Source organism: Mangifera indica, chromosome 17 (assembly GCF_011075055.1).
Source record: "Mangifera indica cultivar Alphonso chromosome 17, CATAS_Mindica_2.1, whole genome shotgun sequence".
NCBI lineage: Eukaryota > Viridiplantae > Streptophyta > Magnoliopsida > Sapindales > Anacardiaceae > Mangifera > Mangifera indica.
The window spans coordinates 9,346,948-9,365,469 of record NC_058153.1 but is presented as its reverse complement, the minus strand read 5'-3'; the positions used below and the strand labels follow the sequence as shown (position 1 = coordinate 9,365,469).

At 31.6% G+C, this 18,522-nt stretch overlaps 1 protein-coding gene across 1 annotated transcript; it reads left to right on the top strand.

The window, feature by feature from the left end:
* The first annotated feature begins 6,498 nt into the window (after positions 1–6,498).
* On the top strand, positions 6,499–8,620 carry LOC123201136 (CASP-like protein 2C1). The gene is made up of 3 exons (XM_044616598.1): positions 6,499–6,700; positions 6,788–6,932; positions 8,006–8,620. Exons 1-3 carry the CDS (start codon positions 6,552–6,554, stop codon positions 8,255–8,257), a joined length of 546 nt encoding a protein of 181 aa, XP_044472533.1. The 5' UTR covers positions 6,499–6,551; the 3' UTR covers positions 8,258–8,620.
* Positions 8,621–18,522: the final 9,902 nt, after the last annotated feature.

The following is an 18,522-nucleotide window of genomic DNA, read 5'->3' as shown; positions in this document are numbered from 1 at the left end:
GATGGCTTACACCTTCTTTGTAGGGCATATTAGGATGACATTTGACATGTGGCTTACCACACTTACAGAAGAGTATCAGTTTCCTGAGCTCTTCACAAAGATATTTAAGTCAGATTATACCTCCGATTTATTTTACAAACCATGAGGGAAGGTTGATAAGGTATAGTATAATAGTATTTCCGTTTTAATTTACTTTGAATTAAATTATATACTACACGTGTATCTATTCTAATTTTTCAGTGTTTATAGGTTTTCATCTCTATAAACTTCGACTATGCATATTAGGTAGCCAAAGTTATAGATTTTCGTGATTGGTTGATTATGGTATACAACTCCAAGTTATCATACTCAAGGAGTTTAGAGTGTCTCGCATGACGGATGAGACTGTACAAGACATTCATACTAGCGTTATTAGAAGCGATAAATTTTTGGATAGCTTCTGGGTGTACACTATAAAGGCATCTGATGTTATGTTGAATGGACGGTGTCCCTCAACAAGGCGAGGGCTCTAGTGACTGTGCGTTTATATTTTATGCTTCATAAAGTGTTTGACATTGTCACGGAGAGTGGATTTTCCCTGAGAGTTGTCTACCTCTATATGTTCGCGTTTAACCTCACAATTGTATTTTTATTATATCGAATGGATCACGGATGTATATTTATTTTGATTATGGTTTATTTTACCGATACAGGAGTTGTTATGTATATATTTATCGTATATGCTTATGTATATGATATACATTGTATATCATTACATATGGATATGCATTTGATTTCATTTTTAAATAATTTTGTCACAGAAAAAATTATATAAGAGCAGTATGATGTTGTTAATTTTAAATTATGGTATTAGTGAAATACTAAAATATTTTCAACATCAATATCATGAACACATATGAAAATTATTGATATAACATTACTCCATTTGAATTTTCAAGCGGATTGATAAATTATATAAAATAAAAAATAAAAATATCATTTTGGAATGATACTTTTAATTAATAGTATGGATTTGATCATATTATTAGTTTAGAAAAAATATTGAATCAATAAATTGCATGAATTTTATAAGTTAATGTATGATGCTACAATTCATTTTTTGATTATAGTTCAGGTTCAATAACATAATTTATTGATTTTTATAAATTAAGCTTCATACACAAGTAAATCATACATTAACCAAATTAGAAAAAGTTAATTCTAATAATTACAAAAATAATACTCATTCTTACAAATATGAAATTGAGAAATTATTTACAGTAAATTTATTACATTACATATGAACAAAAATAATGCTCATTCTAACAAAATATGTCAATTATATATTATTTGAATAAAGACATAAATCATATAATTAATGAAACTAAACAGAAGGTTGTCAAGATCTCGATCATTTACCTTTTCTGGATGAACTTTGTGGGACAGAGCTCAGAACCAGTGTTGAGCTTTTACATTGGGTTCAGACATGCTTTGGTTGCTTACAACGACTAAATATCTTCGATGTAACATTTTTCCCCTGTAAAGGACGTCGATTTTTGTTGGAAGGATAACCCAATTAATGACGGTCAAGAACGAAGGGTAGAATAACTTTTTCTTCTAGTGCATGCAACCATTCTGATTGGTTTCTGAGAGGGTTGACAAGTTCCACATACATGGCACAATAGAACTCGTAACTAAAGAATGGATGAACTTATGCATTGACATTTGTAATCCTCATGTGTCTTGCAACAGTAACAACATGCTTGCATGAAATACGTGAAAGTTGAATTGAAGTCCACAATGCCCATGTATCCACCAAAACCAACAACCTGAAACCAAAAAGTTGTAATTGGCTGAACTTCCAAATACGCAAACTTTAACACATGACAGTTGATCTTCTCCTTCATCATGGGGTAATATAGTTGGGGCATTCATCTACATTTTGAAAAAAATGACAACATATCTATTAATAATAAACATAGGGGAAGAAAGACATACTCAAATAGATAATTATTAATAATAGGTTATGTACTTACATGGTTTCTCCTCTTGTAAAACCATCGCTATAATATGCCCTAAATGAACTCGGCGAGCATTGTGATAAATAGACCCTGTGTATGTCTAACAAAGGCATTAAACGACTCCGTAATATTAGTTGTCATTGTCTTATACCAATGCCCCGAAAAATATGTCATGCTCTATCGCTGAAATCCTACCTTATATAGGTAAGCCCCAGCTTGAGGATTCATCGCATTAAAAGATTGCATCATAGCCTCAAATTATGCTTCCATATATGATTTAGCAGTTTTCCAATATGCACCTGTAACCTATAAAGTAATAAATAATATGAGAACTTCATGATCAAAATTTATAAAATATTAAACGAAATAAAAATTTTATACATATTTAAACACATTACCTTTGAGTTGTGTTTGTACTTTGATCGCATGTTTCATAAAAGATGCTAGCAACAACATCCTTGATGGACATCTAGAAAAACTTCAGCCATTGCAGAGTATATAACATGATGTCGATATGAGATTATTGCTGACTTGGGGATTACATGGATGCATTCTTTAACCTTCTTGAGAAACCAATACCACGTGTTGTGATCTTCTTTTTCACTGACATCGATAGCAATTGGGTATATTTGGTTATTATCATCAAGGCCCACCGTAAGGAATAAATGGTCGAAATATTGACCTTTAAGGAAAGTAGCGTCAATGCAAATAATAGGTCGAAAATATTGTCTAAATGCACAGATGGAACATCCTAATGCCATGAAAAAAAATACTTAAATAGATATTCATCATTTGTTTCAATAGAGGTCACAGTTGCCAAATTAGTACGCTTTAAATTATAACAATAATCTGGTAAGAGCATGAATGATTCTTCTGGTGAGCCCCCTAGTAATTTTAAAGCCCAATTTCTTGCCCGCTAAGCTTGTAAATATAAAATGTCAATTTTATACCAGTCGACGATGTTAACAATTATCTCTTTAGACTGACAAATTCAATCAATCAACACAAACTTTGATCTCATTAATTAACCTAAAGTCCAAGCCTTAGCTTGTCGATGATGTGGTATTATTTGATCAATTGAACATGTGTGAGTTGGATCAATTTTAATGGTTTGGAAGACTTTATTGACTTTGGCTTTGTTTGCAAATATAAACCAGTGGCATTTTTCATCATTACACTTAATTTTCCATCGCCTCATGTCAGACTTAAATACCCTGTATTAAATCCTTTCTTTAGGGAAAATTGATCCACAATATCTTTCAAGTGTTGTTTGTTATAGAAAATATCACCAAGCTTTATAGTATTTCCTTCTCGGATCGATCCTGTACCACTTGATCATGTTGATGGTTGTGGAGGAAAATCAGGAAGCCACCTAAATAGATCAGTGGGGACATTGTCAAAAAATTGCCCAAAATAATTTTCACCACCCAAGATAGGATCTTTAAGCTGCAAACTATTTATACCCTTGGTAACAGGTGACATATTCTTGGACTCTACCTCATCAAGAGGAATATCAGTCATGTTGTTCCCTTTAAAGTCACCCCAGTTGGGAACCCTATCTTTCTCTCCATGAGCCTATTCATTTGCAATATACAATACATCGTTACTGAAATCAATCAATCTTCCAAATTATATATTTTTTTAACTTCACTAATTTGTTGTTGTTCTTCTTCTTCTTGTCCTTTGATCAGGGTACATGTAACAAAAACATGAATATATTCCTGAAAGTATTGAGACATATCGATAAGATCTTGGACATCTTCATCATTCTAGATCTATACTAGACAGTTGAGCTCAATTTTTTTTGGCTTTATAGATAGTTGAAAATAGTTTTTGATTGGATTAAGACCGCAATACTCACTCAAAAGTTGAATAAATCCTTCAAATGTTGTTTCGAAGGGAATTTTAATCAATTGTTTACATCTTCCAACATATTTTATTGTATTGTCTTCATGTTGAATCCATTTTTCTTGGAAATGAACCGATGTATAACCAGTCATTTTAATTATCAATTCTATAATGACAAATTTTTAGGAAAAATTCAACATTTATAAGAAAAAATCGACAATAACAATTTATTGATATATATACAACCTATAATTTCCCAAAATGTCTCACCCTACTCATAACATGTAATTTAAAACCGTCTAAAAATGTTTAATATCAAAATGTCCTCATATGTTTTTAAAATTTCAATTAAACCCCTATAATTATCTAACATTTTATATAACACCCTCACATGTTGTCTTGTATCAAAATGCATCTATCTATTCCTAACATTTCATTTAAAACGTTCTTACAATGTTTAATCTCAAAATACCCCCATATTTCTTTAACATTTCGTTTAAACCCCTATAATTATGTAACATGTCATTTAACACTCTTAAATGTTGTGTTCTCTTGAAATGCATCTATCTACTTCTAACATGTCATTTAAAACCATCTAAAAAAGTTTAATATCAAAATACCCCTATATTTTTTTAAAATTTTAATTAAACCCTATAATTATCTAACATTTCATATAACACCCTCACATGTTGTCTTGTATCAAAATGTATCTATCTATTTCTAACATTTTATTTAAAACGTTCTTACAATGTTTAATATCAAAATAACCCCATATTTCTTTAACATTTCATGTAACCTCCTATAATTATATAATATTTCATTTAACACCCTTAAATGTTGTATTCTCTCGAAATGCATTTATCTACTTTTGACATATCATTTTAAACCATCTAAAAAAGTTTAATATCACAATACCTCTCATATTTTTTTAATATTTCAATTAAGCCTCTATAATTTATAACATTTCATAAACACCTTCACATATTGTTTTGTATAGAAATACGTCTATTTACTCTTAACATATAATTTAAAACCGTTTTGCAATGTTTAATATCAAAATACCCTCATATTTTTCTAATATGTTATTTAACCCCTTATTTAACACCCTTGTATGTTGTCTTGCATCAAAATACATCTATCTATTTCTAACATTTCATTTAAAATGTTCTTACAATGTTGGATATTAAAATACCCCCATATTTTTATAACATTTCATTTACCCCCTATAATTATCTAACATTTCATTTAACACCATTGTATATTGTCTTGTATCAAAATGCATATATCCGTTCTTAACATATTATTTAATTCCTTTATATATTGTATAATATCAAAATGCCCCATATTTTTCTAACATTTCATATAACCCCTAATTTATTATCAAATATTCAAATGCCCCTTTTATATGACATAAGAATTAAATTTAACAAATAAAATTAAGTTTTGAGTTAAAATTCGTATAAATACCTATTTCTTACGAATTAACTTTTTTTAATTCAAATTCAAAAATATAAACTTCTTCCTTCCGAACAAACCCATAGTAATTGATATTGAATAAAAATAAGAGGGAGAGTAAGTGTTTGAATGATATGAGAAATATATATAATGATAATGAGAGTGAAAGAGTTTATATATATGTGATAAAGAATAATTTTGATATTTTAAAAAATATTTAGGGTATTTCTACTTAATAAAAAGGTTTTATATCTTTCTCTATCTCCTTCACTATCCGTCATAATGTCAATCCATCAAGTGCTCCCCACAGATATATAATTCTAGTAAAACAGCTTTCGAAATACTAAAAGCATAATTTAATGCGTCGAAGTGGACAAATGTGGTTGAAGAGTTAGTTGAGATCAACTAATCCTATAAGCAATTCATTTAAAGATGCTTTTAAGTTGAACATGGAAGTCAGAACTATTCGGTATAGAATATTTATATATATCTAATCATGCTTACTAACATTATGCAAGTTTATTATTCGAACAATAAATTAACAATATCATATTACTTTTATATAAAAGTTGGTATCATAAATTTGTCTCATCACAGATTATATGGAATATCGTAAACTACCTCCAAAGTTTCCGAATTTATCATTCAAATAAAATTTTATTTTATAAATTAAATGAACCCTTCAATTTTGAAATATACAAACTAATACCTTTTTATATTATTAAGTGGATCTTCAGGGGAATAGGTTTATAAAACACTTTCTTATAAGATTAAGGTTATCATTTTACCTCAACCCTTTCATAAAAGATAAAAGTTGTCATGTCACTCATTTACTGCAAAAGACAACAGAACGAAATTAGGACAAAGGGGTATCCATGATACAGAATGTAATATTTAATGAAGAAGTAATGCCACGGTTAACATTTTAATATATGTTTGGAAACGTTATATATGCATGAAAAAGTTGATTTCATTATGTAGGGCTTAATAATCTAGGGAACTAAAGTAGGTCACTAATTGAGTTATGGGAAAACAAAATGAGATATAACGTGTAAATTAAACAACTTGAAAGCTACTTAAAATTCAATAGAAAATATGGCTGTCGTTTTTCCAGATTGATGATGCCTTACAATAAATGTTTCCACTCTCGTGTGCATTTTTAAAAACAGTTTATTTCTTTAGAACTTGCAATTATACAAGTTTTGAGAGCATTAATAAATTCATCGTTGGGGTTTCAGTCGTTCATATATGGATATACTGAAAACTGAGGCTTTTCTGAGGCTTTCTGCAGCTTTAGTCTTTGTCTTGGCAGCATGTTTAGTTCGACTCGATACTCAAACCAAGTTTATCTTCTTCACTGAGAGAAAAATTACGTTCAAGGATTTGAATGGTCTACAGTAAGATTTCTCCACCTCTTTATTAATTGTGTGAATTTTTTTCTTAATTATTGTATAATTGTTTGTTTCATTGAAATTATGTGATAGAGCTTTGGTTTATGCTGCTTTTGTGGCTGCGGGGTATAATGTTCTTCAACTGAGTAGATGCATTTTCTTTGTAAGTTGCTTTCATGGAAATTTATCAAAGAGGTCTTACAGATATCTTGCTTGGGTTGGTTACTTGTTGGACCAGGTAATTCCTTTTACATATAATTCTATGTTTCTTCTGTTTTTAATTTCTTTTAAATTTACAAAATTATACAATCAAGAATTTCATCTGATTTGCATTTTGTACTATTCTGTTCAATTTCTACTTTTCTTTGTGTTATTATGCACAAAAGAACGATTTGGGTCGATTTTTTTCTCTCACAATAATGATAAAACATGCAAAAAACAAAAATTCTTAGGTTTAGATATCCATATTTTGTTCAAACCTTTAAAATCTCGTTCAACAAGTTCTGGTTAACATTAAGAGACAACTTTATAATATTTCATACTAGAAGATTTAAAAAAAAAAAAAAATTTGTTGACAAGAATAAATACTTAACATGCTTCAGTTAACAGGGTTGTGTTTTAAGATGTTGATGCATAGATGATAGTTATTTAGTGGGTTTTATATATAGATTTATTAGATGTACTTTCTTTCTAATATATTTTCTTCCTCAAACTTTGGCAAGAAGACACTGTTAATCTGTGAACAAGTACAAAAATTGAGGAGTTGAGTAAAATAAATAACTAGCTAAGTAGTAAATGATTAGGTCAACCTTTAGCTAGGTTTTCTCTATCACTAATTTTACTCTTGCATTCTCCGTAATTTAAGTAAATATGTATAACAAAAAACAATGGCTTAAATACAGTGAAAATCAATAGGACGTAATAATTGGTGGAGAATGAAGAGTCTCCACCGATTACATATTTATTATTGTACCGTAAGGTAGGTGATGTTGGTATTATGGTGGCATTCTTGAAGCATTCATTTTGAAACAAACTAATCACTGAAGTTTCCTCATTATTGTTAAAGTTATTCAAATAAACCTGCCATATTTCTGAGTTTCCTCATTTTAGACTCATCTCAACCCCCCTTGAAATTAGTCTCTACAATAATTTATAAAATGTTAGACGCTTTTGCACAGCTAGTTATCATGTTAAGTACAGATTATGAACCTTTGATTATTCAATAAGTAGAAACTTTTTTTTCTAAAAGTAATTTTATTGGCAAAATGTGTTCAAGAATGTGATGTTTAATGTTCTTAATTAATTAAACAGGTAGTACTCTACCTTACATTTGCGACTAACTCGGCAGCAGTTGAGCAATCAATGCTAGTAGTTACAGGCATGAAGGAATTTCAGTGGGCAAAATGGTGCAACAAATACACAAGATTCTGCTTCCAAACAGGTGGAGCAATTTGCTGCTGCTTTTTAGCTTGTTGTCTTATGGCTTTTACAACCTTCGTCTCGGGCTTCAATTTGTTTAGGCTCTATTCGCCCAAGAAGTTCCTACGCTTAAAAAACACTTGAAGTCTTTTTATATACAATAAAATTATACACATCCAGTCTTGAGTATCTAATTAATTACTTAGATGATGTGTCATTATGTGATGAGAGATTTAGAATTAAATATAAAATAACACTCAATCATCTGAGTATATAATTAGATACTCATAACTGAATACATATAATATTATATGCAATAAGTTCGATATAACTTTATATTTCTATTAATTATAATGTATTTATTTTATCAGAAACTTTAGGCATTGAAGGATAGTAAAGTTGGCCGATTGAGCGCGGTTTGTTGTTTTATGTACCATACTATATTAATTATGTTCATTGTTAATATAGATTAAATAAATAAATAAGTGGCTTGAGATTTACATGTTACACCATGTCTAGGTACAATAGACACACTTTAATCTTATCACGGATGGGTATTTGTATTGTTAGCCTGCTTTCCTAATAACTAGTATAAAAATATACAGTAAAATTATATGTATCTATTTTGAGTATATAAATTAGTATATATTTTATATGTGTTATGATATAAATTGATAATTTTGAATTAAAGATAAAATAACATTCAATTATATTATGACACATATAATTATATATTTATTTATGTACTCAAATGGATATACATAATATTATTCAAAAATAAAAGTCTAATATCTTGACGGAAAGTTAAACACTAATGCCAATCTAATAGTATTTAAGTAAAATGAAAAAAGAAAAAAAAAACCTAACCCTTAAGATGAAAGGTAAATGTCTCCAATAGATTATTTATATGATAATCAGAAGGTCGTTTGAAGTACTGAAAGTTGACTAATGATTCAAGTATAAAAGAACGAATATTCTTGTATTACAGTAATATGTGGTTTATATTATAGATTTTTATTGACAAATGGTTGCTTAATTAAATATTGTATATTGAACCATATGTATTTCGGTAGGCCAAAGGACAATTTCCCACCCAAGTTTTTATGCTTTCTCAAAATTTCACTGTGACTATTTAAAAACTCATAATCTCACCTATGAGTCATTAATATAGATGATATCTATTAGAGTTAAGTTAAAATGATAATTTTTTTTGGCAAATTATAGTTTACCCCCTAGGTTTAGGGTACTTAGTTTTTTCCAATATTTTTCATTCTTACAACTGCCTCCCAAATTTTTGAAATTTCCTGTTTCAATCCACTTTTCGAGTTCAACATCTTCTAGTTCCGATGACTTTCTCCTCCTCTGTCCATTCCTCCACCCAAGATTGAGCTTCGCTTCCCCTTTGACATCAACCTAACTTCTCTCTATAGTAGATATTCTTTCCCTCAACGCAATTGCAGCGACCTTCCACTCTCTGTCATGTACACACTTTTTCATCTCTAATGAATATCATACTGATACCAAGCCTTTCTCCCTTTGTTCTCTTCATTGACTTTTCTCCTCTCTAGTCTAGTGCTTCTCTTTTTTAGTGGCAGTGTCGCACACATCTAATGGTTGCTTATGTGTGTTCTCATCTTATGATTTCTTCATTGGTGTAACCTTTTCTCCAACCGTTGTTCCTGGTGCTTTTATGGTTGATTTCAAGACTTTTTCCTTGATAGTAACTCTTAGTAGTCCACCTCCTAGATTTCAATTATCGAAGGTCACCACTCATAACTCTCTAATGGTGGTCACTTCTTTGATGGCATCATATATTCCCACCATGATGGCTCATTCTTTCACTCTGGATTCATCTTCTTTGCTGCCCTCATTGCTTACAATGATCAACATTGGCAATTATTTCTCATCTCTCATGGTGCGAGACATTTACTACGCTTGAAAGTCTCAATTTCTTGATGTGTTTACCATTCACAATATATAGACCTTTATTGTCAATGATGTGTGACCTCTGCCATCTTTTTTTCTCGATGGTTCTCTTAATCTAGCTTAATTTCATTGGTTATATGCTAATAGATTAGTTCTAACTTGGGTTAAATCTATGGTCTCACCCTCGATTGTTCATTCTTTGTTATTACCCTATGTCACTGTTACGATGTTTGGTTTTTGCTTGATCGACATTTGAATATGCTTTTTGGGATTCATCTTTGATCTATCTATGAAAAGTTATGCACTCTCTAAAAAACTTTTGATCAGATTATAGTTGATTATCTCATTGATGCCAAGTTCATATTTGACTCACTTGTTACAATTGGGTTTTCTATTTTAGATGCTAATTTTATAGAGTATGTTATTGATGGCTTAGGTCCCGAGTACCAATCTTTCATCACTTCACTGCATTTTCGACTAACCACCATATTTGATGAACTACATAATTCTCTCCTTCATAAAGAACACTTTCAAAATAAACACTATGGTTTGTCTATTTTGGTTATTGATATGGTTGTTGCTCGATCCTTTTAACAATCTTTAGGCTTATCCAAATCTTTTGGCAAGCATAACTTTCGTGGTAAAAGTGGTCCATCTACTCCTCGTTGACAACCCACATATCAAACTCTTCTGCTCCCTACTCTTACTAGTGTTCTTCCTCAAGGTATTTGCCAAATTTGTGATAAGTAAGGGCATTTTGCTCGTATTTGTCCACAACAAGGAAATTTTTCCTATACATTAGATTTAGTGACCACTCCTTTTGTTGTATGATCCATTTGACTCTAGTTGGGTTCTAGATTATAGAGCTACATATTACATGACACCTAATGTTTCTGTCTTGCCCTTTCTTTAACCTCACACTAGTATGTCTTTTGTAATTGTTGGGAACAATCATTCATCGTTCAATTTCACTTCAAATGACTATATGTCTACCTAAATTAACTCATTTTTCAATTATTTTATCAAATGTCTTATGTGTCCCATCATTACGTAAAAAATTGTTGTCTATTCATAAATTCACCTTTGATACTAATTTTGTTTGTTTCCTTGACTCATTTGGTTTTGTGATTAAGGAAAAACAGATAGGACAAATCCTTCCCTTTAGTTATAAAGTCTCTATCAATTGACTCATTCAATCATTATAACTTATTCGTCTGTTCATGTATTATATATTGTCTAGCATCATCGTCTTACTCATCTATCTATAATGCTCAAGACTGTACTTGTCTCCTTGTCTAGTTTAGTTCTTTATTCGCATGATCCTTCCTCAATCTGTTTTATCTATCCTCTTGGTGAAAGTCATCCCCTTCCTTTTACCAAACAGACTTACACAACTCACAGACCTTTTGAGCTTTTTTACCTTAATGTTTGGGATCTTGCTTTTGTTTCATCACTATCGTCTATTAAATATTATTTGTCTACTATTGATGACTTAAATTGGTATATATAGTTATACTCTATGTTTAAAAAGTCTGATGTTACTGTTGTCTTTGTTAAATTTAAGTTAATGATAGAAAACCTTTTTTCTTGTTTTATTCAAATTATCCATTCTGATGGTGGTTGTGAATTTGATAATAACTTGTTTCGTTCCTTTCTTGAGTCTTACAGTATTACACATCAATTGTCTTGTCCCTACACCCCTACCAAAATGGTGTTGTTGAGAGGAAACACTGTGATATAGTGGAAAATAGTTGTTGTCTTTTATTACAAGCTAACCTACCTTTACCTTTTGGGTAGAGGCCTTTTCTATTGATGTGTTTTTTATTAATAAGTTGCCTATACCATTGCTCCAAAATAAGATTCCCTTTAAAGTTCTTCTTTAGTGCTCATCAAACTATAATATTTTACAAACTTTTGGTTATGTTTGTTATCCCTTGCTCACTCCGACTACTTCATATAAACTGGCTCTTTGGTCTATTCATTGCTTATTCTTGGGGTATGATGTTTCGTATCATAGGTATTGGTGTCTCAATGTGCCCACTAGTCGTGTCTATATCTATCATCAAATGTTGTTTCATAAGATTATATTTCTTAGGTATGTTGTTGATCCTCTCTCTTCATATTTTTTTTTAAGGTTTCACTCGTTATTGGTTCCTTTTACTACCATTTAGATGTCTAATGTAAGGGGCCTACATCTCTTTTATCAGTTTCTTATGTCATCTGAGCCTCTATAGTCTGGCAATAACTTTCAACTAGTTTTTAAGACTATTGGTCCTCTTAATTCATCCTTAATTGCTTCCACCTCTTTGGACATATTTACATCTGATAGATTTGAGACACCACCTCTCAGGCCTAAGTTTCAAAGTATCGATGATGTATGGCTTCATATTTTCATCTAATTCCTTGGGCTATTATTGAAGCATTTAATCTTACATTCCATAAGCCTACCATATTCAAGCAAGCTCAGTCTTTTCCATATTGGCATCAGGCTATGAGAGAAGAATATGATGCCCTTATGAGAAACGACACTTGGTTTCTTGTCTCATCATTTCTTCAATAGAATTTGGTTGGTTATCGATGGGTTTATAAGGTCAGATATTAAGCTGATTGGTTGGTTGAGTGGTATAAGGCTCATTTCGATACCAAAGACTTTCACCAGTAAGTTAGAGTGGCTTTTGCAAAAACCTTCAATCTTGTTGTCAAGCCAACCATTATCCATACAATTCTTGTACTTGCCACCATGTATGATTGGACACTATATCAACTTAATGTCAAGAATGTTTTTCTTCAACGATATCTCACTGAAGAAGTATTCATTGAGTAACTCTCGGTTTTATAGACCCTAATCATCCATCTCATGTTTGTCGCCTTATTAAGGCTATATATGGCCTTAAAGAGACACCTCAAGCATGGTATCATTGCTTGTACTCATTTCTCCTTGATTTTGGGTTTGTCAATAGCTGGTTTGATCCTTTATTATTCATTCATTGTATGTCTACCTCAATTTTGACTTTTCTCATTTATTTGGATGATTTGGTTATTACTGATTATGATAGTCTAACAGTTACAGACTATGTCTCGACATTATGTTTTACCTTTACTTATTGGGATTTAGGTACCCTCGGTTTCTTCTTTAGTATGAAAGTTATTTGATAGCCTACTACTTTACATCTATTTTAACGTCATTACATGGTCAATCTGCTTTGATGCTTCTAACTTAACTAATATGCTCTTTCTGCTACCCTCTTTGTTAGTTCTAAGACATTACCATCGGATGATGATATCCTATTTCTAGTTGCTACTCTCTGTCATAGCTTGGTCAATGTCTTTCAGTATCTTACACTCACTTGAATTGATATTGCTTTTAGTGTGAACTAGATTGCTCAACACTTATTTGCTCTTACTCACAAGGATATGCATGTAGTCAAATGCATTTTTTGCTATATTAAAGGCATTTTATTTCATGGTCTAACATTTCAATGTGACTCTAGGCCTCATCTTCTTACCTATTCCAATGCTAACTGGGCTACTAATGTTTCAACATATTGTTTTATCACTGGTGGTTGTGTTTTTGTAAGCCATAATCATGTTTATTGGACTACAAAGAAATAGACTGCTATGTCTCGATTTAGTATAGAGTCCAAGAATCGGACTATTAAGAAACAAGCTACTTCATCTATGAGTTAGTTTCTCGTAGAGCCATTTGACTCTAACATGTTCCTACCATTTCTCAACTTATTGATATCTTTACAAAGGGATTGTCTCGTGAGCACTTTCTTTCCTTATGTCTTTAATTCTAGCTATGAAGCTACCCCTGCAGTTGCGAGAGAGTGTTCAATAATATTCACTTACCATTTCGATCAGATTCTGATTGGATTCGATTCTGATTTGATTCAATCTGATTCTAATTTGATATAATTTTGATTTGGTGTATATTAATTTTCTTGTTTCATAGGATCGGATTTTATTTCTAGATTATACTATAATACTATAAATTGTACACTAGTTCATCAATAATATTCATTCAGTTTACTATCTAATTCATAATTCTTTCAAAATGTGTCCCATGATTGGTAAATATGGACAAAAACTTGCTAGAAGAAAATTAACAAAATAGCTAGACATGGTACCAAGGTGCAAAAACAAAGAAAAACCTGACAAAATATATAGGAAAATCCTTGTTTATGAAAAAAGAGCAAACCAGTTATATATAAGCAACTCTATAGTTATCAAAATATTAGCATTATCTTGAAATAGTGCAACTATCCCTTTTTGTAATTAAATCATATTGGAATAAGTATAAACAATATCTAAAAAATAAGGACACAAATAATGTTAAATATGAGATATGATCAATATGATTAATATCCAATAAAGAAGAATGAAACTAATATTTTGATAATATCATCACATAATGGTTAGAATAATATCATATCAAAAAATAAAAAACTAAAGATCAATGTAATGTCTTATCAAAAGATAATTACCCAAAGGATAGGATTCGTCTTCTAGAATATGATCACATATGTGTACAAAATATTGTGAAAACACAACCTAAGAAATCTGATCACCAATATTTATGATTTATGAATTAAAAATAAACACTCAATTATATGAAGACACATAAAGTGTGTACTTATCTGTGTATTCAAAGTGTGTACCCATAGTATTACTCAATACATTTATATATAGAATAACAGAAATTTCTTTCATAAAATTGGAGAATGAATTCATTTCAATTCCTTGATAAATAAAAGAACCTCCTTAATCAGGTATCTTACATTGCATATTAGCCTTATTTTAATTTAAATAAGGGCATATGTTAACATTTGTTTTGTAAGTACACATCAAAGAAGACTTGTTTTACATCTTCTATCTTTTAACATGCACAACGATGTGTCTGTAAATTTGGATTGCCATAGCCAACTTATAATTAAGCAATTAAATATAGGTCAAAGGAATATTTCCTACCAAAGTTTTAATGCAAAGATAAATATACACCCACAAGATTTCAAAAACCCAAACACTCATTTATGGACCAACAACAATTAAAATTTTCTGTTAAAGCTAAGGGTAAAATTATTATTTTACCAACAATATTAAAAATAATAATTTTATCTTGCTTTCCCCCCGGGTTTTGGAAACTCACATTTCACCTCCTAGTCTCAACTTTGAAAACTAACTTTTTACCCCTTCAAATCCTTAGAGTTTGCTTCTAACACTAGCGATGGCAATAGTAGCAACCAATCAATTTTGGCATCGACTAGCATTTTGTTTGTCTCCCTCTGCTATCATTAACAATGTTAGACAATGGTCGATGAAGCCTTGATGGTGATGAAGCTCCAACAACGATGAAAAGGTTTTGTCAAATCAATTATAGATGGTGAGAATATGTTATGTTTTCTATCTATTTGGCTTCAAATCTATACGACTATTGACAAAGACCTATTCTCCAACCACAAATACAATGAAGACATGGCCACAAACGTGTTTATCACGTGTCAGATCTAGATGACGTGAGGTAATTTGTTAAATTTATGGCTAGAGAATGGTGGTCGCGCATTCATCCAAGCTATGGGAGGGAGCATGTAACACTCACAAGTATGTCTCAAGGAAAATTTAGTCTTTTGCATGACTTAACATGAGACAAAAGTCAAAAGTTGACTTTAAGGTGACACACGACCATGAGTGGGGAAGACCATGCTCGTGTGTCTCTGTCATGTCAACTGGATAAGCTGATTCAACATAATATTAATTTATAAGTGATACATGACCTTGTGTTTGGGTATAGAATTGGTTTATAAACTGGCGAATTATAGTGATTTGGGGGACATAACTTAGAACCTTAAATCACCTGAAACCCTAGAAAGTGAGAAAGCAAGAAAGTCTGATATCTTAGTTATCTTGTAGCATCTTTGATAAGCTCTCTCCGATGATGTGGTGATGAGGAAACTAGAGAGAAAGAGGTCTAGTTATGCACGACAATCTTTCTAAAACAAGGTAAGTAGGGTTTCTTTCTTGCTCAAGATCTCATCTTCTTCGAATTAATAATTACTCCAACAAACTCGTTCTGGCGATATGGTGGCAAGGAAACTTGAGTTAATAAGGCATGGTTATGCATGACAGTCTTGCTAAAACAAGGTAAGTAAGGTTTCTTTCTTGCTCAAGATTTCATCTTCTTTGAATTAATAATTACTCCAATGAACTTGCTCTGACAACGTGGTGGCGAGGAAATTAAAGAGAATGAGGCATGGTTATGCATGACAGTCTTGCTAAACAAGGTAAGTAAGGTTTCTTTCTTGCTTAAGATTTCATCTTCTTCAAATTAATAATTGCTCCATCGAACTCGCTCTGGTGATGTGGTGGTAAGGAAACTAAAGAGAATGAGGCATGGTTGTGCATGACAGTCTTGCTAAAACAAGGTAAGGTTTATTCCTTACTCAAGATTTCATCTTTTTTGAATTAATAGTTGATTCTTAGCACATTTGTGACATGATTCGTTACATATACATACATACAATCATATATATATATAAGCATGTGTATATGCCTAAATTTGATAATGTTAGGATATTTCACATGCAATGATTTTTATATCGATTGTTGTGGTCCAAGGAAAAAAGATTAAATTGATTTTATACGAGTTAAACCTATTATGCTCGTCTAGTTATAATGATCACGTGCTTAAGAGGTAGTTTACATGATAATGTGCATTCAACTCAATGAAGTTCATTAGAAAAATTAGTTTTCTTTATTTGTGTTATGTAATAGGTGATTATATATACGATCTTTGTTGTTTAAGGGGTGAACCATGTTAGACCAGGTATGTGAATGCATGAAAACAAGCTTAGAATAGCGAAATTAGAGTTCTTGATTGGTTTTCTAGGTATGTCGCATAATCGTGTGGTATGGAACACATACCTGTGTATGCAAGTCCTATATTTCTAATTGAGTTTCCTCGATGTCCAAGTACAGGGATTAATGAATGTGACCTTAGCACTTATACTACCAGCAATAGTAACATCAACCAAGACTAACGTGAACCTTGACGTTTTGACGTAAGACCCAATGTTCAAAAAGATATTTTCCCTAGGATTGAATCAGTTTCGTCACTGAAATGAACCTTGACCTAAATCGATACAGAATCGAATGAACCTCGATATCATAATGATGAACGCCATAAGATAAATCTTGATAAGTTCAAAGATTGGAAATGTAATAGTATGCAAAGTCAGCCAAAAGATCCTTTCATGATAAAAAAATAAGTTTTTATTGTACAATGCCAACTTAATCCTAAAACTACCTATGACCCAATGGACTTTCAAACTTCCTAAGCCCATTACCTAATTAACTACCCAAAACACTAATTAAATTAAAAGGAAATATGTCAATTGGCTCAATAAAGTCTAGCCCGATCACAAACAAGACCAAAATTTATAAAACCCGAAAATCCTAAATTTGGTAAACAAAACCTGTCTAATACATACTGAAACGACCTTTATTTGGGCCTACAAATCGGGTGCAACTAGCAAGGCTAGTTGTTGTTATAGAGCTTGAAACAAGCTTCGCGTTGATATATTACAAGCCTTATAACTCCTTCCAGATCAAAAGTTATGGCCATTCAATGTTTGTCTGTGCGCTTATATTAGATTTCGTCATAAGCTTGGGCCTAAATCAGGGTGACCTCTCTTTTGGCTCTTTCAAGCATCCAACCCTCTGTGAGTGAGCTGGTTTTAGTCTCTAAGCCCTCCACCAGTCCTATCAAGGCTTGTTACACCTTATTAGCTTAGCTCTTTGTAATTGGCCTAACCAGAATGTGTGGTAGATCTCCCTAATAGCTTGATACTCTCACAATGCCTCCATCAAAGACCCAATTACATCCCATTGTTAACCTGTCTAGCATGCACTAGCCTTAGAAATTTGATGGTGTTAGGGATCTGATCACAGTTGAGCAGTGGCTTGAATAAATAAAGAGTGTTATAGCCTTGTTCGATATGGCAAATCAGGGTATGCCACCTACTTCTTAAAGTCCAGTGCTAAGCTTGGTGAAACTTGGTCAGAGAGATAACCAACCTCAGAGATGTCCTAGTCTGAGTTCAAAAAGAGATTTGAGGCAAAGTAAAAAAGAGTAAATATGACTTGTATTAGATCTTAAGAGTTCCTCACATTGACCCAAGGCACAAACATGGTAAAAGAGTACTTGACCAAATATAATCATTTGATAAGGAATACCTTAGAGATAGCCAACATTGAAAATGAATGAATAGAGAAATTCATCTGTAGGCTTAATCCAACTATACCTCGAGATGTTATGACAAGATCACAACCACCTTAGACATATGGTAAGGCTCTAAGTAAAGTATTAAAGGCAAAAGTCTTCATCAAGAGGATGTATGGTCAGAGATCCACCCCAACAGTGCCTTTATCATCCCTGATCTCAATACTAGTGCCATTACAATAAGTGAGCAGTAACAACACCCCTA

Bases quoted from the DNA above. Each gene is read 5' to 3' on its own strand.
- LOC123201136 (XM_044616598.1), top strand. From the start codon at position 6,552: ATGGATATACTGAAAACTGAGGCTTTTCTGAGGCTTTCTGCAGCTTTA. The intron at 6,701-6,787 runs GTAAGATTTCTC...ATTATGTGATAG, and splicing joins AAGGATTTGAATGGTCTACA to AGCTTTGGTTTATGCTGCTT. The intron at 6,933-8,005 runs GTAATTCCTTTT...TTAATTAAACAG, and splicing joins TTGGTTACTTGTTGGACCAG to GTAGTACTCTACCTTACATT.